This window comes from Trematomus bernacchii, unplaced genomic scaffold (assembly GCF_902827165.1).
Source record: "Trematomus bernacchii unplaced genomic scaffold, fTreBer1.1, whole genome shotgun sequence".
Taxonomy (NCBI): domain Eukaryota; kingdom Metazoa; phylum Chordata; class Actinopteri; order Perciformes; family Nototheniidae; genus Trematomus; species Trematomus bernacchii.
The window spans coordinates 2858590-2884872 of NW_022987611.1; the positions used below are offsets into that span (position 1 = coordinate 2858590).

General features: G+C 42.4%; 1 protein-coding gene and 1 non-coding gene across 3 annotated transcripts; one reads left to right on the forward strand and one right to left on the reverse strand.

Annotated features, from left to right (window-relative positions):
• Positions 1 to 1184: 1184 nt before the first annotated feature.
• wdr45b (WD repeat domain 45B) lies at positions 1185 to 16874 on the reverse strand. Of its 2 annotated transcripts, XM_034132029.1 has the most exons (11): positions 16649 to 16828; positions 15586 to 15660; positions 12580 to 12589; positions 10819 to 10910; positions 10086 to 10173; positions 9825 to 9919; positions 9539 to 9729; positions 9359 to 9444; positions 8649 to 8750; positions 3280 to 3401; positions 1185 to 2222 (listed from the first exon to the last, which is right to left on the reverse strand). In XM_034132029.1, the coding sequence occupies exons 1-11, from the start codon at positions 16713 to 16715 to the stop codon at positions 2116 to 2118; spliced, it is 1035 nt and encodes a 344-aa protein (XP_033987920.1). In that variant the 5' UTR covers positions 16716 to 16828; the 3' UTR covers positions 1185 to 2115. The 2 variants fall into 2 exon arrangements, with proteins under 2 accessions (XP_033987920.1, XP_033987919.1); XM_034132028.1 differs by lacking the exon at positions 12580 to 12589 and having other exon boundaries at positions 10819 to 10921; positions 16649 to 16874.
• A 338-nt stretch (positions 16875 to 17212) lies between these two features.
• On the forward strand, positions 17213 to 17285 carry trnar-ccu. Its single transcript has one exon. It is a non-coding gene; the product is annotated as a tRNA-Arg (tRNA).
• The last annotated feature ends 8998 nt before the right edge of the window (positions 17286 to 26283 follow it).

The window sequence follows — 26283 nt, forward strand, 5'->3', positions numbered from 1 at the left end:
GATCCACTCGTGTCTTAGACGGGGCAGTGATATCATAAACCTGTTAATGTACGCATTCAAACACTTTTTCTTTTACCAGCTGTATTCACCTTGCAGGTGCAGCTATGTGGCTTTTATCCTGGATAAAGTGTTTAAGTCATGGATGTTTAAGGTTTAACGTCTTCATATTTGTCTAATATTAGTTGACTTTTCATTCAGGAAATATATGACGCGCTGCGCTGTCAGTACGCTTGTCCATGTTTGTGATTGGTCGAACACTCCAAATACCACCCCTTTTATGTGAACCCGCACCTAACTAGATAGGACACGGCTGGCTTGAGCGATCGAGTTGATAGCCAGCGTCGTAGGACCGTTTAGCGAGAGCGGGTCTTTTTTTTTATTTAGTCAACCGGATAACTCAAAACATATCCAGGATATGTTGAACTAGATTCGTAGTATACCCCCCCTGGTTAGCCGTTCAGCATAAGTTACCATGGAGATCTAGCCTGCTAAGAAGTGAACCAGCTTCGTAGGACCGGAAACCCAGAGTTTTCCCTGAAGTTAGCTTGCTAAGCGAAAATCCGGCTTTGTAGTACAGGCTCAGGACTCCAGCTGTGACTGGCCAACACGGACTTCTGACTTCATTATAACGTATGAATATTACACAAGATGTGCCGTCTTTAACCTCTCTAGGTCGTCCTCAGACGAGTCCTCCACTTCATGGTTGGCTTTACTATGCTGATTAAGGACTGGGGGGCGCAACTCCTCTCAGTCCTGGTTTTAGTTCAGAGTGTCCTTCTCCTAGATGGGTTGCCTTCCATGGCTATGAGCCCCATCTGCCCCTGCTATTTGCCCATAGCTGGGACAGTCGGTAGCACTTGGTCTTTCCGGGACTTGAACTGGTGACCTTCCAGTTGCCAAGCCAAGTCCCTATGGACTTCGCCACCACCGCTGCCAGAGTCTACATTTTATAGCTGATCAGGTTAGAGTCTCACACGTTTTTTTTTGTGATCGAGTCTGTTTGGCCTCTTCAGCAAGGAACAGCAAACGCTAAAATAAATAGTTCAATGGTTCAGGAAATGTGCTTAGAAATAGTTTGACATTGTTTGCCAAATGCATATTATTTGCTTTTCTCACACAGTGAGTTAAGATCTATACCAATATCTTCATCGCTCAGTAAGAAAGCACATTATTGCATTAGGTAATAAATGTCAAACTATTTTTTAATCTTCCGGGTCACATCCTGTCACAAGCTCTTCACAAAAAGCATTTGGGGAACACATTGCAAAATGTATGAAAAAAAGGACGACGGAAACAAATAAATGTTTTTGCTTCTATTCTGTACAGTTCTATTGAGTTAGAAGTTCAGTCTGGTGCTTTGTGTTTATACAGTGAATTTAAGAAAATCTATTAATACTAAGGTGACACTTACAATACAGAATCAGTGTGTTCCGATGCAACTGCATTCTGATTCAGATGTGAACACCTAATGTGGTACATTGGTATATACACAAACAAGTATAGATGACAAAGACAATATGTGCACACATACAGCTTCTCTCCAGTCTGAGGCACTCCCTATAGTTAGGTTAGGTGGTAAATTGAAAAAAATCTCAATATTTTCAATCCATGGAACTACCAGAGTCATATCTTAAGATCCTTTGTAAATTCCTCGGAAGACGTCTTAAAAAGCTGCATGTTTTAGATTCAAAAAATACCTTTCACTCTTCTTTAGTGTTTGGTTTGGGAGTCAAGTCTGCATCAGAGACAACCCTCTGTGTCCCTCTGTCCAGAGACAACCCTCTGTGTCCCTCTGTACAGAGACAACCCTCTGTGTCCCTCTGTCCAGAGACAACCCTCTGTGTCCCTCTGTCCAGAGACAACCCTCTGTGTCCCTCTGTCCAGAGACAACCCTCTGTGTCCCTCTGTCCAGAGACAATCTTCAGGAGTCTGAGAAAAACAAAAGTCTTCATCCATCTGATCAGCTTCCCCAGTCTTTGTTCCTCTCTTCAACGGATGCTCTTTAACAGAGTCTGTAAAGAGAAGTGCATCATGGGACCTTCCCTCCAAAATAAAATAAGTACAGAAAAAATTAAATCCGCCTGTGATGCAGCAAGTCTCCAGAGGGGTCAAAAGTCATATTTTCTCATCGGTCATCTCCAGGAACTGGGCGTACACGTCTCTAGAACACTCCCCTTTCTGGTTGAACAGGAACTTGTAGTAGCTGCCGTCAGCACAAATGGCTGCAGAGTGGAAGAGAGAAGCGAGAGCAGAATACACTCAGTCAGCAAGAGGAGGGTTTATTAGAGTACTACAGGGACACGAAGAGCGAAGTACAGTACACAGCTTGTTGGACTGTTGGACTCTGGAGGAGACACCTTGAATGAGTCCTGATGCTACTTCACTGCCAGAACAGAAACAACTAAGTTTCCCCTCACCAGAATACACTTCAGTCACATGATATGGATTATTATATAGGGTTGGATTTTGTACATTAATGTAGTGCCCATTGATGGCATTTTCCTACATGGCAAGGCAGCTTCCCGTCTTGATATGTAAAAAATGTGAGTGATATTGACACAGCTGTACAGAATGCTGTTAGGCTGAACAAAAACAATAAATGTGATAATCATGTGACTGGTTCTCTTAGTTTCCCATGTTAATAGTGCTGCAGTGATAATGTATAGTAGGACGACCCGGATGGTAGCATCACAAGGGCTCCCTCGAGTAAAAGCAATGGGATTATTTCATGATTTTGGAATATTGCAGAAAGTAAGATCAGTGGCAAACACATTTTTATGATACTTACACATTTTGGATAATCTTCACATATTAACAGCCCTTTATGATTTTTAAAGCGTAAATGCAATCACCAGAAGTAAAAAGCTAATGATAGGATACAAGCAAAGTATGTGTGTTTTTATGACACATAGAAGCTTCAGACATTCACCAGTGGGTTATTTACTGACTTATTTTACATCTTAGTAGAAAAGGGAAAATCTAGCCAAAAATATGTTCCAAAATCCATTGACTTTGAGACAAGGAAACCAAAGTGCTAAAATGCTGACTCATTCCCTGGTTTTATCTTATTTATTCTCATTCTTACACCACGTGATAACATGGTTTGTTTATCGTGATGTGATTTTTTTCCTTGACCTGTCTTACTTCTTTTTAGTGATGTTACTTTGATTTGAAAGGACGGCTTAAACTCTCAAAATAAAACACAATTCATGGTACAGAAATGTGATGTCAGCAGTAGTTCTCCTCATAATGACACCCACAGAGTGTGAGGGAACTTACCCATTACAGCGTTGGGCTCTGTTCCAAAGGCACACACACAGGGGGAGCCTGAGGGCACCTGGAACTTGGAGAAGCTCCACTTGGAGCTGAAGTATTTGGGAAGAAAGCTGGCTGAGGCCAAACTGTAGAGAGAAGGACACACAATTAATCCGGACACAAGTTCGCAGACAAAGTCCTCAAAGTTATTGAAGTGACTGTTATTTTGTATATATTGATTGTTGTGCTTTTATATATGTATATATTGATTGTTGTGCTTTTATATATAGGGGTGTAACGGGTGTAACGGTATACGTACTGAAATTATTCGGTATGGGCCCTTCGGTTCGGTACACATGTGTACCGAAGTGTACCGAACGAATATAACGTTAAACGTAAAAAATTGAGAACGTGAACAACTTTTTGGAAGTAATCGCAGGTGCTGTGTCGCAGCATTCAGTGTAATTTGCTCACATTGGGTTCAACGCGTCATAAAGCAACCAAGTCATTTGATTGGACTTTAATGGCGCGTTTCCACTACAGCGCGGAGCCCGTTTAAGAGAGCTGTGACGTCAGCGGCCCGTCTTTGGTTGCGTTTCCACTTGGCCTAGTACCGGCCGGCGGGTCCTAATTCACAGTTTTCCTGGCCCCATAAAATCGTGGTTCTAGGGCCAGAGACAACGAGGCTGAGTCGGGCTGAGTATGCTAAACTAGAGAGAGAATCGCTGGCAAGGGGGCTACAACTACAACAAGATGGACATATTTGACCGTGATTTAATTGTAATACACATTTCAAAATGATGCCGAAGTAACAACATACTGATACCGGTTAGTAAAAACCATGAATTAATGCTTTGACAAGTCTGCAGACAGACGGCAGGCGAAAAACCTTTTAAAATGCGTGTTTTCTAAATGGAGATTGGCTAAGCTAACGCAGTATATGCTCCGACCGTCCACACTCACAACAACGGCCTATACAGACATAAATAAAGCAGCGACTGTATTCACCATGACACAGGCAGTCTGTGGTTTGTACTTGTTTAACTTTTGTCTAGTTTCTGAACAGATATGAGGAGCTGTGAGCTCTGAGTGCTAACAGCTAACGGCTGTGTTGTTTTTCTGGGGTTCTCATTGAAGATGACGTCACGGCTCCGCCTACACTGCGTTACTATAGATACTACCCCAGTTCCTAAACTGTAATGGAAATGCGCCATAAAGTGAGCCAGTCCTAACGAGGCCTAGCCATACCGAGCGAGGCCGAGCGAGGCCGTGTAGTGGAAATGCGCCATTAGTCAGTAATTTGAGGAACTGGCAAAATGGCGAACGCAGATAAAGTTGAGCTCGAAAATCCTCCAGCATCATTAAAGTCTCCGGTTTGGGAACATTTTGGTTTCGCAGTTACGTACAAGGATGACGGACAAAGACAGGTGGAGCGAACCAAAGCTGTTTGTCGGCATTGTTCAACTAACATTGGTTACGCGGCTGGCAATACATCAAACTTGCACACTCATTTGAAAAGGCATCACCCGAACGTGAATATCATCGGTACCAAAAGAAAAATGACTGAAGTGCAAACCCAACTCCCACTAGCATTTAAGCCTCCACCACTCGCAACAAGTTCAGACCGAGCCAAAGCTATTACAAACGCCAAATATCCTTATGTTGCCATGTTAGCAAAGCGCTACCTGGCTGTATCTGCTACCTCTGTCCCTAGAGAGAGGGTGTTCTCCACAGCAGGAGACATTGTTAGTGCCAGCAGATCTGCCCTTTCGGCAAGCAATGTGGACAAGTTCATCTTTCTTAAAAAAACATGAAAATACAATGACAAGCCTAATGTCAAGCTGGCTGCTTAGGGGAGTACTAGTACAGTACAGTTCAAGTACAGATCATTTCAGATCATCGAAATGCTGCACCTTAATGTTTATTTTATTATATTTGTTATTTATTTGAGTGAATACATTATTCACAGTTTAATAATAATTAAAAAAAACCCAAAAAATATGTTATGTTTTGTGATCATTTTTTCTGCTGGACCGAAAACGTACCGAACCGTGACCTAAAAACCGAGGTACGTACCAAACCGAAATGTTTGTGAACCGTTACACCCCTAATATATATATATACATACATACATACACATACATATACACACATTCATATATATATATTTGTATACAATATTTTATATATATATATACATATTTTTATATATATACATAATTGTATACTATGAAGGTAGTATGGAACTGTATGGTGCAAAATGCGAGAGCTTGTAAAACCTGATGTGAGCACTTGCAGAAAAAAGATCTGAGCTTGTGTTCATACATTTACACTTGTATAAAACATCCACGTATCTGTGAACCACATTTGAAGTCACAGAAAGAAAAATAAGTTTTGTAGCTTGTAGAACAAAAATGAACTTAGTGATGAAATGTTCACTTGCAGAAAAATATATATTTTTAAAATATATTTTCCATTACAACTTGGTTATTACAACCTCTCAAATCAGTCATTACAACTTCCTGAATCTGCTCTGTGGCAGTATAAGTCGACGAATCTGCGGCTTTGACTTTTGCTACACTTCTTGCGATGAATGTGTCGCAAAAGTAATTTTCACCTGTAGATGTGGGGGGAGGGAGCGGGGAAGCGAAGGGGCGGAGCTATCAAAACAACAGGCGCAAACTGGGGTCAGTCACACACGCAGTCACAGCCACAGTCAGGTCGAACCTGCACACGCCCCTTTCACACCAACGCGGTTCCAGGGCCGGTTCGGAGCTTGAGCCTGATAAGCACCGGTTTTTCCTGTTCACGCCGCAGTGGAGCCGGCTCTTTTCCCCGAAAACCGGTTCTTACCAAGCTCGAAAAAATTGTCGGTCTAGAGCAGTGCTTCTCAAAGTGTGGTCCGCGGACCACTGGTGTTCTGTGAGCGCCCCCTAGTGGTCCGTGAGTATATTGGTAAAATTTCACATTTGAAATAAATAAATACATTTAAGTTTTCCGCACTCTCGCGGGAATATCTCCGCAATGAAGCGAGCTTAAGTTTCACTTTTGATTGCATGATATAGCCCAGCGCAACACCTTCGTCACACGTCACATGTTGCCACTGGTTTGTACCATTTTCAGGCGATTTGTAATCTTTTCTAGAAAAACGATGGATGTCTTTTATGAATATTTATCCATGCTGAAAGTAGATTTAGATGTTTTAGGAGTGAGATAGAGATTATAATATATGCATCCAATGAAGCATTGCATGAAGTCTGTTGATGATCAGAGGCTGTTGTTGGGGCTGCAAAAACGTTTTTTTATTTTTGTTTTGTAGGCAGACCATGCAGGCCAGCCCGATGGTCACCAAGGTTCATGTTTTAATAGCATTTTTACAAAAAAAGCCCACGCGAGCCTAACATGTGAAAAAATGGCTTAGACCTCAGAGAGTTAAACTTGGGCCTGCGACCATAGTTTTATTGTATTTTGTTTTGAAAATCCACAGCGGAGGTTTGTGTCGTACTACATGCGGTGTATTTTGCATTTCTCTCAGTAGCCAACGATCTGTGAGTCTGTTGGACATAAACTCCGTAATAAATGTAGTCTACATTTCATAAGAGGTGTAAAACCTGTGAGCATTTAAAATCGCATTTGAACTAAATGCTTATATAATCTGTAGTTGTATTTGTATTGTTGATTTAATGTGTGAACGAGGCGATACAGAGAAGGTTAAGCTGTCATTATTAGGCTGTGATTTGTTATATACTGTTGGAGTGGTAAGCAGGCCTATTGTTTTTGGATATTTGTGGAGTTAGGTGGTCCGCGAGTGTTTTTTTATTGGTTAAGTGGCCCTTGGTATGAAAGAGTTTGAGAAACACTGGTCTAGAGGCAAGAACCGCATACGTCACGCATACGCCGCGCTTACGTCGGAGGGGGGCGAGATTAACCTGAGCTAACAGTTTATGAGACAGAGAGTACGGCAAATAAAAGTTGAAACAAGCAGTAAACTGAGCAAAGTGACTAGAACGCAAACACACACTTGTAAAAAAGTCAGGCAACACTAACCAGGCTTCGTGTGATTCTGTTTATTTGTACCTTACTTTGACCATCCGTTCGCTGTTATTGATCATTGTGGAGAGAGGCAGACGTTTTGTTTTGTATTATAGCAGCTATCGGATGGAATCAATACATGGGCTGCACAGGTTGTCATGTCCGACTATCACAAGTAGAATCATAATGAAAAATACGCCGGTAAAATGTGTCTGTAGAAAACGGCTTATGCCACAATAGGATAGCAATAGCAAGTAGTCAGTTTAGCTTCGGTTGCTATGCTAACATCACCCATGTTATACCAGAGAAACTTTCATAACAGCGTTGTGATGCCAAACAGCGTCAATTCAGACTGACACACATTCACTTAAGGGGAACTGGGGATATGTATCAGCTGCTTGTGTGACAGTCAGACAGTGAATAGGCCTACTTTACAGCGGCCGCTGCTGTGAGTTAACGGGAGAATAAACTCCAGTGGACAAGCAGCACTGCAGCGGTCGGTAAATGCCGCTGAAACACATTAATAAACAATGAACCACGGCACTCTGGAGAAAAGTATAAGGTTGGAGAAGTCGTTATTTAATTGAATATGGCTTCGTATGATTAAAAGTAACACGATCATCGACCCGACGCAGTCCCCCATTATTGTTGTTGTTGTTGTTGTTGTGTGACTGACCCGAGCTTGCGCCTCGTCGTTGTGATAGCTCCGCCCCTTCGCTCCAACCCCCCTCCCTCCCCCACATCTACAGGTGAAAATTACTTTTGCGACACATTCATCGCAAGAAGTGTAGCAAAAGTCAAAGCCGCAGATTCGCCGATTTATACTGCCACAGAGCAGATTCAGGAAGTTGTAATGACTGATTTGAGAGGTTGTAATAACCAAGTTGCAGTTGTAATGGAAAATATATTTTAAAAATATATATTTTTCTGCAAGTGAACATTTCATCACTAAGTTCATTTTTTTTCTACAAGCTACAACACTTTTTTTTTTCTTCTGTGACTTCAAATGTGGTTCACAGATATGTTATACAAGTGTAAATGTATGCACACAAGCTCAGATTTTGTTTCTGCAAGTGCTCACATCAGGTTTTACACGCTCTCGCATTTTGCACCATATCTACCTTCATATATACTGTATATATTTTATATATCTATGTTATTGTATTCGGGATTGTGGGAAACAGTATTTCGATCTCTCTGTCTATACACACAAACTGAAAGATTGACAATAAAGTTGACTTTGATTACTTTTTTGATAAAAACCTTTGTATTATTCGTAACCCATCTGAAGCGATGGATTCATTACGACGCTGTAGGCGGTTCACTCAGAAAACATTTCAAAGCCTTCAGCAAAGACTGACCTGGACTGTTTGTTCCTTTTGGGGTCCTCTGCAGCAAAGATGTGCACGGTGCCGTGGTCACTGGACACACAGATCAGAGACGCATCCTGGTTGAAATTAATGCTAAAAATGACAGAGCAGAAGGAAATAATGAGAAAGAGTGTTCATTAGAGTCAGTCATGTACAGATGAACCTGATTATCAACACATGAGAAAACATGAAGGTGACACCGCTCACCTGTTATAAAAGCCTGACCTACAGAATTACTATAGGGGAAGTCTGGTATTATCATCAACGTCCATTCTGAGTGTGTCAACATGGTTTAAAACTTAGTAACTTCCTGTTGAGAGCAGCTGGCTAGGTCATGTGACCCCCGCCCTGCTGACTGCAGCACTATGCAGTACGGCCAATCACACATGACACAACATGCATTCAACTGTTTACTAACTACTACATTGAAAACAAAGCATATGGAGATAACTTCCTGACAAAACTCCACAAACAAACTAAACATGTTTTACAAACGCCCTATGATTCACCAACAGACAAAGTGTGGTTTGCAAATACAAAACACCATCTACAAACTAAAGCATTTTGTTTTGCAAATGAAAAACATATCTATCAAACAAACACATTACACAAATAGAGTAATGGGTAAAAACAGGAGAGAGAGAGGCTACAGTGAATGCTTTGAGGGGAAGATGTGAACAGTATTATTGCTCAATGCTCACCAGTAGATGTTAGCTGCCTGAGAGCCACGCCTCAGCTCCTGTATGAGCTGCCCTGCAGATGTGTCAAAGATCCTGATCAGAGTCCCCTGTGGAGACAACACGGATCTGTCACAAAGCAGCAACAACACTAAAAACACAAACACTGAACATTTAAATTCCCTTATTGCTAGCTTGGCTTACTTTTTCTGATGCAGTCGCTATCCTTGTGCCCTGCAGATTTAGAGCAATGCAGCACAGCGCCCCCTCGTGGGCAGGGATGTCTACCGGGGGCTTCTCTGTGTTGGCCAGGTCCACTATCTGCACGTGGCCTGAGTGAGTGCCAGGGAAGGCCAGCAGGGAGTTGTTGCTGTTGGGACACAGCACACACAGACCTGGGGGGAACAGGTTGGTTATAATACGCCCCACATTTATACACACTCTTTCAATGGAAAGCCGGATGGTTAGCATCTTAAATCAGTGGGCTCACCTTTGGGATTATAGCAGGTCTCGAACACATGCAGCTGATGGGGGTTGTGGGTAAAGGTGAAGACTTTGATCATTGAGTCCAGGACCACCACGATCCTGAGAGCAGAGGAGAACCAACACACAAGCTGCCAGTTTAACTCATGTGAAGACTTCACTCAAACAGCATAACAAGTATAATACTAATGCTGCCATGGTGTTGCTGAAATAAATGTCCCCAAAGCAATGACAGAAGACTTTCAGTGGACAGGTCCAGCAGCTTTACCTGTCACGCCGAAGCTTCACTGCTTTCACTTCTGTTGAGAACTCAATCTCAATTACTGTCTTCTTCTTCAGGTCATCCCAGATCATCACTAGAGTACCAAAGAAAATCCCATGAATAAAGTGTATGCTAGTTGGTCAATTGAATATATTATCTCACTGGCCAAAGTATGATAATGATATAAAACCAGTAAGGATGACATTACCTAGCAGGATGTGTCATTAGATCACATGTCTTAGTACTTACTGGCTGTATAATTACTAATCATATTATTAATTCCATTAACAATTAATTTAAATTAAACCTGGATAATCAGCAGAGCATCGATTCGTTGGATTACCTAATTAACAAATTATAAATGAACTTAAAGGGAACATGTGAAAAAAAAACTCAACAAGCCATGCAGGCTCGTTAGAATATATTAGATCAACACCGACGGCTGAAGAGCTACATTCACAAGTTTTCTCGTAATGCATTTACGGCAGACAGAGGGGGAATAAAGGTATATTCAGAAAGACAGCATGAGAAAAATATTTCATTATTAAAATTAATAATGATGTCCCCTGTAACTTCAATGTAGGTTTTAGTCAGAGGAGCAAGCAAGAGAAAATGTCTCTGACTTTGAAAATGTAAAGTAGGAATGAACTTTACCTGCAAATGAAACTACATTCCATTATTTGTCAGAACCAACGCCGGCATAAAGTCCAGTATAAAAAGATCACAAGACAAAACCTACCTTTGTTGGTTGGGTACTTTGGCTTCTTCCCTCCTCCCACTAGTGCTAAATAGTTACACCTGAACAGCATCTCCACATGGCCGACCCCCCCCCTCCAGGAACTCTGAAAGGCAATGTAATTGGGAGAGCACATCAGTTAAAACTAGAGAATGCAATTCCTGAAGAAATTGCTAGTGGGAATGCTTTATGCTGAAAAGCTGACGCTAAACTGCTATGCTGACATGTAATGTGTAAGAAGAAAGTGAAGAATTTAGATTGAAATGATACATGAACACTGGGAGCTTGAATGTGTGATGAGTGAAGAAAAGAGAGTAAAAAAAGAGATCAAAGGTTTGCATTGTTCTGAATGAGATAAACCTCTTACATGTGAACGTTTTGTGGAAGAACCTTAACAGATATCTGTGAAATTTCAAAACGTGAAGCATGTCAAGGAAGTTGAGTATCTGAAGTGTAATTTTTGTGTACTTTTTGGCAGTTTAACTAAAGGTGTGCGGCTGCTGCTGTGAGGAAATATCAGAAATATCAGCCTGAAAGTACAATGGGTTTTAATGGAGACATGTTGAACGTTTTTGTCACTTCATGCCCTCAAGAGGCATTTTGTTTAATTATTTTGTTTAATTATTTGTCATTTTTCAAGCTACGAGATGTTTTCCTACGTTCCTCATGAAAAATGATGTCTCAGGAATGTAGGGTTTGGTAATTATGGCAGTTTTTTTTTTAAATATGAAGGCAAATTTCAAGATTTCCTACCCTCTAGCTGTGACATCACGCACTCTGCCTTAACGAGCTGCGCAATGTTAAAGTTCAAATGTTAAAAATGTGATGTATTATGGGATGTATCTCTGGAATTATGAAAGTTATGAATGATAAAAGTAATAGCCATCGATTCCCGACCGAGCTGAACGTTTTGATGTTTGAACGGAGTTTCTGCGATGTTGAATGTGTGAGGAGAAGACGGACAAAATAACTGGACGGAATTTTGTCCGTAGCATAACATATAGTGGGAATGCTGTATCAGCATTCCCACTAAAATATCTCCTCCCTATGTGCAGCACACGTCGATCGAACTGCTTCAACAGGCTGTTAAGACTGTGCTCAAAGAACTGCACATGGATCAAGTCAGTGAAAAAATGATTTAATAAACAGATTTGGTCCGTCGAGTATTTGCCGCGTTAGGAAAAACTGGAGAATGTCATGTGCTAAATCACATTCGAGTCCTGTTGGGGAGAATCTTCCTCTTTTATCACTCCGTGTTTCAACATTGTTCAACAAGCTGAGTTGGTTGGTTTGAAGAATATTCCTGCAGTCACCAGCCAGTCTACGGCACATTATTCCTACATGAGAGTTACATTCAGTGGCGACTCGTCATTAGGGGCAGGCACAGCCCCACCTACGGTCAGCAGAAAATAATTAAAATAATAATTCCGAAAATATGTGTTAAAATATATTTTAAGATCCTGTTTAGTTGTCTGATTCGTCTGTACATTGCTGTTTTAGTCTGCGTTCTTCTAATTAGTGTCTGCAGTGTGCCTGTTGAGCCGGGCTGAGCGATGTGGGGCAAGCTCCGATCTGCCCCTCTCTCTGCTGTCAAAATGAACGTGTACTGTGAAAACTACACTGCGCATGCTCCGAGTATTTTAGTATGTTAATTCACTGCCTCCGACAGTAGTAATGTGTTGCTCCCCTCTTTCTCACACAATCACACACACCCCTCTCTCTCTCTTTATGCATGTGATGATGAGCTCGCTGTTGCCACGGAACCATGGATAGCCTACAGCTATTTGTTGACGTGTTAAAAAGCACAAGAAGCCTATATATACATATCTAAGTTGTTCGTGCCCCACCAGTTTTGTACATCTAAAAATGCCACTGGTTACATTCAATCAACTGCCTGGATTTATTTATTCAGTTACTAACCCAGTAAATGTGTTATATGTAGCATACATCCGACAAGTAAATTAGCAAATCATAAATTAAAAGTAAATAAATCTAATATGTCACCAGCAAATGCAACAACTTCTCAGATGAAGTTTGGCGGAAAAGCAGTCGCAGTGTTGATTGACAGAAAATGATTCAGCAACTACTTTGATAATTTATGATTTGTTTTAATTGAAAAAGACAATAAGCCAACATTTCTCACCTTCTAGCTTCTCTAATGCCCCTAAATGTGCTGCTTTTCAGTTTTTCATCAAGTTAGACTGATGGTTGGATAAAGAGTCCTTGTGCTCTAGGATACAACAGTGTTTTGAAATACATCATTTGACTACGACATGATTTGTTAGCAGTGGAAACCCTGCTGGGCCGTAGAGCAGAGGCCTGTACTACGAAGCCGGATGTTCCTAACCTGGATATGTTTGAGTTAGCCGGTTGGCCCAATCCAAAACTGTACCACGACGCTGGTTATCAAGTGGATCGCTCAAACCAGCCGTGTCCCGTTAGGTGCGCGTTCACATGAAAGGGGTGGTATTTGGAGCATTCGACCAATCACAAACATGGACAAGCGTACTGACAGCGCAGCGTCATACTTCCTGAATGAAAAGTGAACTTTAATATTAGACAAATATGAAGAAGTTAAACTTTAAACATCCATGACTTAAACACTTTATCCAGGATCAAAGCCACATAGCTGCACCTGCAAGGTGAATACAGCTGGTAACAGAAAAAGTGTTTGAATGCGTACATTAACAGGTTTATGATATCACTGCCCCGTCTAAGACACGATCTGACTTTAATTACATTTGACTCGAGTGTTTCGTCAACTTAATGTGTTGCTTAAAATAATACTTCTGCATACAGTATGTGACACTGTGAGTGTTGCACGGCCAGATACGGCTGAGCTGACTCAGATAAGGAAATATATGATACATTATGATGTGATATGATATGAATGATAATGGGACACATCGACGTCTGCACTCACAGTGCCGCGGACTGTACTTAATGTTACTCTGATCCGGTTACTTATGTCGTGGCAGATATTTAAGTAAGCTTTCTTAACGCTAATGTTATAATAGTCAGATTGCTCTGAAGATAGGAGGGGATATTCTATTAATTTTCACGTTCACACAATCAGTTGATTTTGGCCGGCTGTCTTTCCTGCAACGGCAGTTTTTCTGTATTTCCTCTATCCTGTAATATGACTTGATAGCTTTAAACTCCGCACACGGAGCTCTGATTGGTCAGCAGGCGGTGCTTTCACTGAGTTGATCTCTTAGCCTGCAACCTAACGTCCTCCCGAGGAGGTTAGCCGCTCAGCATAAGTTACCATGGAGATCTAGCCCGCTAAAAAGAGAACCAGCGTCATAGGACCGGAAAGCCCGAGTTTTCCCTGAAGTCAGCCGGCTAAGAGAAAATCCGGCTTCGTAGTACAGGCCTCTGGTGGCTCCTGTTCCCTCTATCTAACCCAGGGGTGTCAAACATGGGGCCGGCAGGCCAAAGCTGGCCCGCCAGAGGGTCCAATCTAGCCTGCGGGCTGACTATGCAAAGTGTAAAAAACACAGTATTAGTAAGACATTAAATGCAGTTTTCACAGCTTTTCTGTATTTTGTATGTAATAATAATAATAATAATAATAATGGGTTTAATTTATAACGCACTTCATATCTGAGTTCAGATCCCGAAGTGCGACAAGCATTTAGCATGGAACAAAATAAAAACAGTATACATTTTAATCATTTACAAGGCACGTGGATAAATGAACCTTCTTTCTAAATAGTTCCCACTTTTGTTTGTACGGCGGTGTGTCAGTTCAGGTGGTCAGGATTACTACAGAGATTCGGAAATTAATGTTAAATAATTTCTAGATATTGACAAGTTATTTTACTTCATAAAGTAAAATACTATATTGTTCAGTTTCAGATACCTGTGGCTAAATGTGTTGTGCCTTTGTAGATACTGTGATTTGTAAGTTGTAATGCACATGTGTAAATGACAACCTGAGGCATAAAATTGTGGAAATTTCACTTATTTTTCTTAAGAAATGTCCGGTTGTTCATAATGTTTTGTAAAAGGATAGTTCATTAAATGTGAACATTTTCAGAATGCACCTTTTTGCACTAAAACAAAGGGAAACATTTGGAGTTGTGGTTATTTATAGGTCTTTATGCTATGATTTTATTGCTCCGGCCCACTTGAGATCAAATGTGTCTGTATGTGGCCCCTGAACAAAAATGAGTTGACACCCCTGATCCCTGATCCAACCCTTTCAAAACGATCCCTCTAATAAAGGCTAAACTGGCTCCTACCCAGCCCTGGAACTGCCCCCTTAATTGTAGACTACACTAGACCAGTGGTTCTCAAATGGGGGTACATTATTGAAAAAGGTTTGAGAATCACTGCACTAGACTGTCTTTAAGCTGCAGGTTAACAGGAAACTAGGCAGTGTTTGCTCCTGGAAGCTGCTCTTGGTTCTTTTTTATTTGCTCTGCCTCCGAACAGGTTTCACTGCTAGAAAAATCTGAACCGATTGAAGGTGAGCTACCTAGAGTGCATACTCATAGAACTGGAGTTGTATTCAGGTTACTTCACAACATTATTTACATGGATTAATACTTCTATATATGGAGGGATGACCAACAAATTCAGCAATTCACATATTTTCATTGATCGAAGAGATCAGCTGTTGAAATAGAAAAGCCTTAATTAGCAAGGTGCTGTAACTACACAGACTGCTCAATGAACAGTTAGAGGTGCACACCCAAACAAAACACGTGACCAACGTGAAATACGTTCGAAAGACACAAACGTTTGAGTCTGCAGAGCTGGTACCTTGTTTCTCCTTCTCTTTAAGAGGATCTGTGTTGTACACACGGAACCCGTTCTCCATCCCGCAGGCAAAGCATCCTGCAAACACAAAAAGAGATGAGACATCTACACTGAGGATAACATTATTCAAATATATTTCAACCTTAACAATAATGACAACACACAGAATGAGGACAGCATTACAGTGGTAAAAGAGCTGACAGAGCAAGGATTAACAAATCATTAACTTTGCAGTTCATGTAAAACTGGCACACCGTTATTGGACATATGATGACAGTGATGTAAAATGTTGGAGAGATTACATAGGGTCTTTGGTCACTTTGCCTTGATACATCACACTAACGTAACTGGAGAGTCTAGTTGGCAACAGTCAATTACTAAAATGATGTTAATGTTACATGTAAACGAATACGTTTACTTTACGGCCTGTCGAAATGTGTAGTGATGGTGAGAGATATACATGTAAACAGTTCTGAGTTTAACTACGGACGGGGTTGACATAACATTTACTTCTGAAACTATCCTTCTTTTAAAAGACTTGGCAGAAGCAAACACAAAATTAGCCCAGTTACACGGTAATAACTGTGAAGCTAACCGCACAGCCTGTTAGCTAGCTAACCAGCGCTAGGTGTGGTAACCAGGGCTCTGCTTGTATTAGCTTTTAAGTTAACATTAGCTACATTGACCATTTTAACTTTCAACATACTGTTCTTATTGAGGGAGCACGTGTTAATGTCTGAATTATCAACCCGTGTCATGCTGACCTTACATTAGCTGGTTAGCTGATTAATTTGGCTGAAAACCAAAAAGCTAGCTAAGTTAGCTGGCTAACTGACGTAATTGGCCAGCAAAACTAACAGTAAGGTAACGTTTGGTACATTCAAGTTACCGTTTCTGGAGATACAATGTAACCACTACATAGCAGCATTAACGGTAACATCACGAGCATAGACATTGCAAATGTGTCGTTAGATAATGCTAAGCTTAATTTAGCAACTTTAGCTTAGCATCTACGACACTTCCAATTTCCAGTTGAAATAAAATAAGTGACAGCCCCGCTTCTTACCATGATCCTGGTTGAATCCAGCATAGAGGAGCCCATTCCCGTGAGGATTAGACGGCAGTAAATTCATTATCTAACAGGAAAACCGAAATCTAAAGAACGTTAACAAGTAAATTAATCCTACAGCTGATGCCCGAAGAGCTAACCTGCTAACGCTACCATTCCTACGGTGGAAAAACAACTGAGGCTTGTTCCTGCTTGGAGAGAGCTGTCAGCAGTCATCATGAAAGGGAGTTTCAGTGAACTTCGTTAACATATTAGAAAAACCATTTTACCCTAAAATGGTTAATTGACTTCTATAATGGTTTTATCTAAATGTAAACATATTTAATTGCTTTTGAGGCAATCACTGATCAAAGAAGGTGTTTATATATAAACCGCCGTTATCGATGATTTAATAAAGATGATTTGTTAAGTGTCGATTACTGAGGGGATTGCCAGTTTATTTACATGTGAGTGAAAATAACGTGCGATATCAGGTAAATATGACAAAATTATCCTTTTTGGATTAATCCAAGATAGACTACATTGCAGTAAATTAGAGTGTACAAAACCCTACCGCAAGCAGCCCCAGTGGCCTAATGGATAAGGCACTGGCCTCCTAAGCCAGGGATTGTGGGTTCGAGTCCCATCTGGGGTGATTGAGTTTTTTTCATGTTAGCAGTTATGAACAAGTCAATTAAAAAAGCTATTATGACAATCATTATACCGCAGTTAATTGTGATAGTATTATTAATATGATTAACGTTTGTAGGGGAAAAACCTAAACTAAAAATAAATAAAGGTATTCTTTAAAATTCTTGATTGAATAATTTGGAATGAAATGCTTTTTTGTCAAAATAAACAAATCACACATCAAAAGTTACATTAGATACATAATTATTAAATTAGTGTAATCGGTCTGACGTCACTGGTTGTATCACAAGCATTACAAAATTACAAATTGACCCTGCTCGATTAAATAGTTTACAAAGGGCTGTGACCAGGAGCGGACACAATAAAACCGTGATAATGTAGTGCCTGTATACCTGCTGTATTCATGGGGCATTTCTCAATCTGAAATGTTCATAATAATGTTCTAGTCTGAAGTGAGTCACTCAGTGTTAATCATTTGATTGATAATATCTGCACCAGTATCTTGTCAATTTTCAGTAATAAACGTATAATTTCTAAGTAATAGTACATTTGTTGCTATAATTTACCTTCCATACCTGATATAGGTCACGCCACTTCCATTGCCTTTGATCTGGTTTATTCCTCCTGGAGGCCAAACCCCAGAAACTGGCAAAGGCCTTCATCAGCCGGGCCATCCATTCTGCATCTCCCACTGCTTTATTGCTTTTAGGGTTAGCGCTAAAGTAAAATAACAAAACAAGTTTGAGCAAATTATACTGCAAAGTGAATAACACTGAGAGTGAGTGCAGACTCTGGGTCTCATGGCGGCTGCTCACGTTGTGGTCCCGTTGGGGTTATTGCATATGCGCCGCCTGCAGAGGTGGTTTTCCAGTCTGCGTTTGGATCCCAAGAGGCACAAACGGCGGCTGGTGACCATCCCTCCCTCAGTGGAGGGCAACCTCCGGTTCTGGGGGTCTCCCCGGGCGCCTCCGGAGGGGGTCCTCCACTGGGGCGGGTACCTCCTACAATCACAGTGTTCACGGACGCATCCAGAACAGGATGGGGAAGGGACCTGCCTGAAGAGGGCTATAGGTGGGCGCTGGTCTCTAACAGAAAACACGACACAGCAACCTCCTAGAGCTACGGGCGGTAAGTGTTAGTCCTCCAGCATTTCATGCCCCTAATTCAAGGGAAGACATGTAATGGTCAGGAGCGACAACAGCACCACAGTGGCTTATATCAACAGGCAGGGCGGAGGTCCGCTCCTTGTTGGCCACAGCGGAGAGGCTGTGGTTATGGGCTTCAGAGGTGATGGTTATCTCTGAGAGCCCCTCCATATCCCGGGACTGGAGAAACAGGGGGGGCCGACCTCATGTCAAGGGGCGGCCCCCTGCCAGGTAGAATGGACCGCTTCACTCGGAGGTGGTGAAGCAGATCTGGGCCCAGTTCGGGAGAGCGGAAGTGGACCTTGTCGCCAGCCGGCGCAACAGCCACTGTGCCCTGTGGTTCTCCATGGCCCTGAGCGACAACCCACCCTTGGGTGTGGACGCGTTTGCACACGAGCCATGGCCAAGGAAGCTGCTATATGCCTTTCCACCGCTGCGTCTCATTCTCCCTCTCCTGGGGAGAGTGAGGCGAGAACGTCTGGCAGTCATCCTAGTAGCACCGGGATCGCGTCGGGGCTCCGTGGTACTCAGAGATGACACAGATAAGGTGGGCCAGCCCTGGGCATCCCCCCAGTTCTGGGGGGCAATGTCTCAAGAGGCAGGTGCAATCGGGGCGTTACCCACTCTGGGCCGTCCTCTTCAGGCTTGGCTCCTGAGAGGGACAGGCTGAGACAGGGTGGATTGTCTGACAGCGTTATTCAGTCTATCCAGGCAGCTAGAGCAGGATCCACCACAGCCTGTTACAGGCCAAAGTGGCTGAGATTCCAGCATTGGTGTGAGGAGCGGAGAATAGAGCCCCTATCTTGTGAGTTGGGCTCTATTTTATCCTTCTTACAGTTATTGGTGGACAGAGGGCTTGCTCATTCCACAGTGAAAGTGTATGCAGCAGCCATCTCGTCCTGTCATGAGGGATTCAACGGCAGGTCAGCCGTCTCTCATCCACTGATGTTGCGGTTTTTACAGGGGGTCAGGAGGCTGCGCCCGGTGGTGCACGCCTCCGCCCCACAGTGGGACCTGCCGCTGGTGCTCGAGGCTTTGGTCACGGAGCCTTTTGAGCCTCTTGAGCTCTCCTCCCTGAAAGCACTGTTGTGGAAGACAGCGTTGTTACTTGCCTTAAACGTCAGCCAAAAGAGTGTCCGAGTTAACTGCTCTGTCGGTGCACCCGAGCTGTTTATTGATTCGGGGTGACCAGAGTGGGGCGACACTCAGACCGAACCCCTCCTTTGTGCCCAAGAGCTTAAGGAGTGGTTTCAGGTCGAGGGCTATTCAGTTGGGGGGTTTTAGTCTTCCACCCCATGGTGGGGCTAGAGAAGCTAAATTAACACCTCCTCTGCCCGGTGCGCGCTCGTTAGCATATTATGTAGAGCGCACAGCTACCCTGAGACGCACTGAACAGCTGTTTGTGTGCTTCGGGGGGCGGGGTGACTGGAAAAGCTCTGTCCAAGAAATGCCTGGCAGGCTGGCTTTGCGAAGCCATTGCACACGCCTACAAGCAGGCAGGGAGAGCCTGTCCCATGGGGGTCCGTGCGCACTCCACACGAGCTGTGGCTGCATCAACAGCCTTATTCAGCAGTGTGAGTGTGGAGGATATATGCACGGTGGCGTCTTGGTCAACGCCAGGCCCCTTCATAAAGTTTTATCTCTTGGATATGTCTGGCTCTTTCTCAGCGTCTGCGTCTTTCTCCCAATTTGTACGTCTCGGACTCAGTGCTAGGCTATCACCTCCGCTCGCTGAAGAGTAAAGGATAGTGGTCAGGAGGCGAGGCCTCCTTTTATACGGAAGTGAGATGCGCACGCATTCAGGTAAGCCCGCCCCGGGGCCGGCTACGTCTATAAAAATCTCAGTAGGTGAATGCTTGCATGAGAGGGTAGTACCCATAGAGTCCAGTAGAGGGCGGAGCCTGTGAGAGATATAACATACTACCAATACAAAAACATTGCTTTTAAAATCCTTCTGTGTGACACGAAAAAAATGGGAAAATTGTGTTGGTGAACACGAATCAATACATTACATTTATTTCTTGACTATAACACGAAATGCCGTGAGACTGGGTTGATTATTTAGGTGTCTATATTAAACAATACAAACTCTCAAGGACAAATTACAGTGGGACATAATAATCTTGGTTATTGTAAAACCTTAATCTAAAAGTTGACGCCAAAACGATGGTTGTAAAATTAGGTTCTATGGCTGTCAAACAGGAAAATATAAACATTTAGTGTTGCTACTTACTTTTAATAGCTCTAATGCGCCTCGCGACTTCTCTTAAAGGTCTCCTATTATGCTATTTTTAGGGATATATTATGGGTCTCAGATATATAAAAATATATAAAAACATGTCTATGGTGTGTTTTGCTCAAAATACCAAAGAGATCATGCATTTTAGACATCCCTGATATCTGTTTCAGCCCTGTTAGAGAAGTGCTGATTCTGGGTCAGTAGCTGCTGGCCCCGCCCCCTTTGGAGCACGCAGGCACACTGTGAGCTCCAGAGAGATGAGTGGCTGCACTGCTCAGATACAGCTTAATGCGGCCGTGATTAAACGCCATATCATGTTCCAAACCACATCAAGGATTATTTCTGAAACAGCATGGAGCTCAAATGCTTTTTCTCTCTTGCGGGTTTACCACAAGGTGAGTTTCCTTTTTTTATATCCTGCTTTTTTACACATACTCTCTCCAGTGCAGCGTTAGTTCTGAGTGTTAGCGATGCTTGCTAATGTAAACACAGACCGTATTACTTCCAAAAAATGCTGCGCATTGTCTCTGATACAGAAAACGTTTCTGATGATTGCTTTCACACGGGCAAAACTCAAACGGACTATAAACTTTAAACACAAGTCATGTGCACATTTACAACGCCACTGAACATACTTACATTTAAATGTGTACTGCCCAAGCCCCCAGGAAGTGCGCCGGACTCTGAGGAAAATATTTGTTGTGGCCAAACGGTGGTACTACACTTCCGTATAGGTTGCTGGGCCCGGAAACACTTTTTCTCATTGACTTACATTGGGAAAGAGTGGTCTGTAAATCGTTGGATAATTTTTTTTTTAATTAAATAAACTACCCAGTATGAACGTTTGTATAGCCCTTATTAAAAACATTCTGTCCTCAAGTTGTAAAATGTGCTAATAACGTTATTCTGAGAGTTATTTTCCTCGGCATTATGAACGCGGATCTAACTCAAGGGACCGCGCCGCCCGGCACGTTCATGTGGAACGTGTTCAGCACTACATGAGTTTACCTTCATGGATGCACAATAAGAACGGACCCATATCGCCTTACTGCCAGCCCACGGAGCTGTAATATGGATATATTGCACATGTTTGTTGTAATTCATCATTTGTAAAATATTATACTACATGGCAGGGGCGGACTGGCCATCTGTAAGAATCTGGGAGAACCACAGAACAGCCGGACGTCAAGGGCCCGTTGACGGCCGGCCCGGCCCTTTTAAAACAATTGTTCAACGTCATCATTTAAGTTGCGCTGACGGCCGACAGAGGGCGACAGCGGCCGCTAATGCAGTTGTGTGGCTCTTATCTGTCAAATAATCACACACGAAGAAGAAAAATGACCGGTCAGAGAGCTGAACACATTGGTGTATCATACGAAGAGAAGGGATTAGACGGCAGACAGGGAGAATGAAAAAACATGGATAAAAATCCCCACCCCCCGTTGACATTTCATGGGGACTGGGTCAGATCCAGGGCTGATTTCTTTGTCCCAGTCCGCCCTTGCTACATGGGCTGTATGGTGTAAATCTTGTACCGTAAATCTTGTATTAAATAAAGTTAATATTACCGACGTAGATTAACGTCCCTGTAGCTTCTTATTGCACTTGCAATATACCATTAAATCAAATCAAATCAAATCAAGTTTTATTTATATAGCACATTTTTAAAACGATTTTTGGTGGAGCCAAAGTGCTGTACATATAATAAAAATACCCTACAGTAAAGACACTTACAGCTAATACAACAGCACAGTTTGTTCAGAATATCAGTATGAGAAAACGACACCCTCGGTCCTTAGACCCTCACATCGTACAAGGAAAAACTTCCAGAGAAAAACCCACATTTCGAAGGGAAAAATGGGAGAAACCTCAGGGAGAACAACAGAGGAGGGATCCCTCTCCCAGGACGGACAGACGTGCAGTAGATGCCGTGTGTAAATCGAAGAGATAATACGTTTTACAGCGTAGGTAGACCGAATGTTTGAAAATGCATGTGTCTATAATAAGAAGATGAATCCACGAAGATGTCAACAACAATCCTGTGGGAGCCATCAGGGAAGCAGCATGACGAGAGCCAGGCAGGACCGCAGAGACAGGCCCAGCCACGACCCGAAGTCCACGACTTAATCCAGAACTCAGGATAGAGGATCCAGGGCACAGGACCGCAGCAAGAGGATCAGCCTCGACTCCGGATCCCGGCGTAGATATAAACACAAAACAAGAACAATTTGGCTGGGTTAATCGGAACATGAGAGTACACAGACACAGACAGACAGACAGAAGAAGAACAAGCACTCCCTTAGGATAGGTTAAGGGAAAAGGGTAGCAAGTAAGAGAGTAAGAAACAGAGGTGGAGAGGCACACGCAGGGGAACAAAGGCCCCACTGGAGCCTTAGTTGGAATTTAGCAGAGGTAGGGAGGAAGCTGTGGATACGGTCATAACACTCCCCTGCCTGGATAAGCTTTCTCTGCAAAACCTATTTCCCTCTAATAAAACCTCGAGAGGGAAAAGGTGTTTGAAAGGAGTTGAACGTAGCTGTTTGCATTCTACTATATACCACGCAGGGAATAAGCCAGAGCGTACAACCTTTTGCATGTGGGCACAACACGTTTTGACCCAGTTTTATTCATTCGCTATACCATATGATATCGCCCTGGGGAAGTCGTCATACTTATACATATATAAATAAAGATATATGTGTCAAAGCTCTAATCAAATAACAGTTGTATTAATTGTATTAATTATAATTGTATGTGTATATATACTATATATAATATATATATATATATATATATATATATATGTATATAGCCTGTGTTGTATATTTATACACAAATGAACAACCTTGTTCAAAAACAAATAACAAGTTGCATTGTAGTGTTTATTTTTAGTGTTGTTTTATGCTTGTATAGATTAAAGGTAATATAATATTGATTACAATTATTCTATTAAAAAATCCACCAAACATGATCAACAGGAAAGCCCTATGAAGGCATGTTATGGTTTGAAAAAAAGTTGAGGATAGGGTCCAGACAGTTCAATCAGGAGAGACTTCATTTTGTTTAAAGAACATTTATTGACACATGTCATATGATCAATGTTAAGTCTTTGGTGATTAGACCCCGATCCTGAAATCGTATATTCTAAAGGGGGGAAATGCAGCCACATGTCCACATCACTGAGGACCTGACATGGACTCATCCTACTAACACCATCACCAAAAAAGCTCGACAGCGGCTCTTCTTCCTCTGCAGGCTGAGGAGGTTTCAACATGGACTCCAGGATACTCTGCAACTTTACAGGTGCACCATAGAGAGCATCCTGACCTTCTACAGGTGCACCATAGAGAGCATCCTGACCTTCTACAGGTGCACCATAGAGAGCATCCTGGCCTTCTACAGCTGCACCATAGAGAGCATCCTGACCTTCTACAGGTGCACCATAGAGAGCAAACCTGACCTTCTACAGGTTGCACCATAGAGAGTATCCTGACCTTCTACAGGTGCACCATAGAGAGGATCCTGACCTTCTAACAGGTGCACCATAGAGAGGATCCTGACCTTCTACAGGTGCACCATAGAGAGGATCCTGACCTTCTACAGGTGCATCATAGAGAGTATCCTGACCTTCTACAAGTGCATCATAGAGAGCATCCTGACCTTCTACAGGTGCACCATAGAGAGCATCCTGACCTTCTACAGGTGCACCATAGAGAGGATCCTGACCTTCTACAGGTGCACCATAGAGAGGATCCTGACCTTCTACAGGTGCACCATAGAGAGGATCCTGACCTTTCTTACAGGTGCACCATAGAGAGGATCCTGACCCTTCTACAGGTGCACCATAGAGAGCATCTGACCTTCTACAGGTGCACCATAGAGAGGATCCTGACCTTCTACAGGTGCACCATCTAGGAGCATCCTGACCTTCTTACAGGTGCACCATAGAGAGCATCCACTGACCTTCTACAGGTGCACCATAGAGAGTATAGTCCCTGACCTTCTACAGTGCACCATCGAGAGGATCCTCCATCCTTCTACAGGTGCACCATAGAGAGCAACCTGACCTTCTACAGGTGCAACCATAGAGAGCATCCTGTCCTTCTACAGGTGCACCATAGAGAGTATCCTGACTGGTGCATCACGGCTGGTACGGCAGCCTGCACCGCCCTCAATCGTAAGGCTTTACAAGAGGGTAGTGAAAACTGCACAGCACATCACCAGGACGGAGCTGCCATCCATGGAGGACCTTTACTCAAAGCGGCTCAGGAAGAAAGCCCCTCAGGATTATAAAAGACCCCCATCACCCCAGCAACAAATGTTCTGTCTGCTGCCGTCTGGCAGGCGGTACCGAAGCATCCGGACTAAAACAACCAGACCAGGGACAGTTTCATCCCCAGGCAATAAGACTGTTAAAAACACCTGTGAAACATCCATAACATTCATCTGGCTGCTACTTAGAAATTATTTTATCTAATATATATATTCCATAACTTGCATTTAGACTCTTATTGCACTATATCTGTGTTATTGTGTTGCACTGTTGAAGGAGCCTGTGACCTAAGATTTTCATCGTCATAACTACACTGTAGCTATGTTTGTATGACAAATAAAAACCTTGATCCTTGAACTGTGCAGTGAAGGGATCAGGCCCTTATCAATCCAAGACATGGTCAAACCGTACACTCCAGCACGCGCACTTTGCTCTGCATCAGCCATTCCTCCCTCACTGCAAAGTGGACCTATAGGTACACCAATACATCCGTGAGGTACCCCTCAACAAAGAGGCTCCAGAATGCTTTAAACCAAAAGAAGTAGCACTTAAGAATGTAGCCCTTGTAAAACTATGCATGTGTGTAATAATTGCTGTTCTTATCACTAGCAATCAGTATCTAGAAATAAGTAATATTTTTGTTGTATTCCCTCTGGTGTTTTCCCAAGTAATATGAATAGTGGGTTCTTGTTTTGAGAAATTCCAAAAATATTTGACATGTATCTTATAGCTGTTTCTCAGAAGCCACACATTTTTTAATTAGATTTTGTTTATACTGACTTTGAATTTGGGGTGTCTTGAAGTAACAGACGAAGATCTTCCATGTGTATTCTTTCCAGTAGTTTGAGTTGGTTATGTTAGAAATGTTTTGGCACATTTGTTCTTATTCTGCTAATGGTATATTGCAGGATATTTAAGTTTCCCATCTACTTTTTTAATTAATAATAGTATGTTCATCTTGATGTTTAACTTGTAATATTGTACTGCGTGTGGCACAGTGGATAGAGCCTTGGTATAGGGATCAGATGGTCACAGATTCAAACCCCACTGCAGTCAGCATGTCGTTGTGTCCCTGAGACACTTCACCTCAAATTGCTCCTGTGGGGATTGTCCAGTATTGAGTATGTAAGTCTCTTTGGAGAAAAGCGTCTAACAAGTAACATGTAATGTAATCTTAGTTAGAAATGCTGTTTCCACCCCAACCTCTGCTGCTGAATGATTTTATATTTGTTACTAAAAGCGCTTGTCTTTGAATATTATAATGATTACACCAGAAAGTCACTCTTTGTGAGATTTATTTGTTCACATTTTTCCAGCCACAAGATTGATTTCATTCATTGGAGGC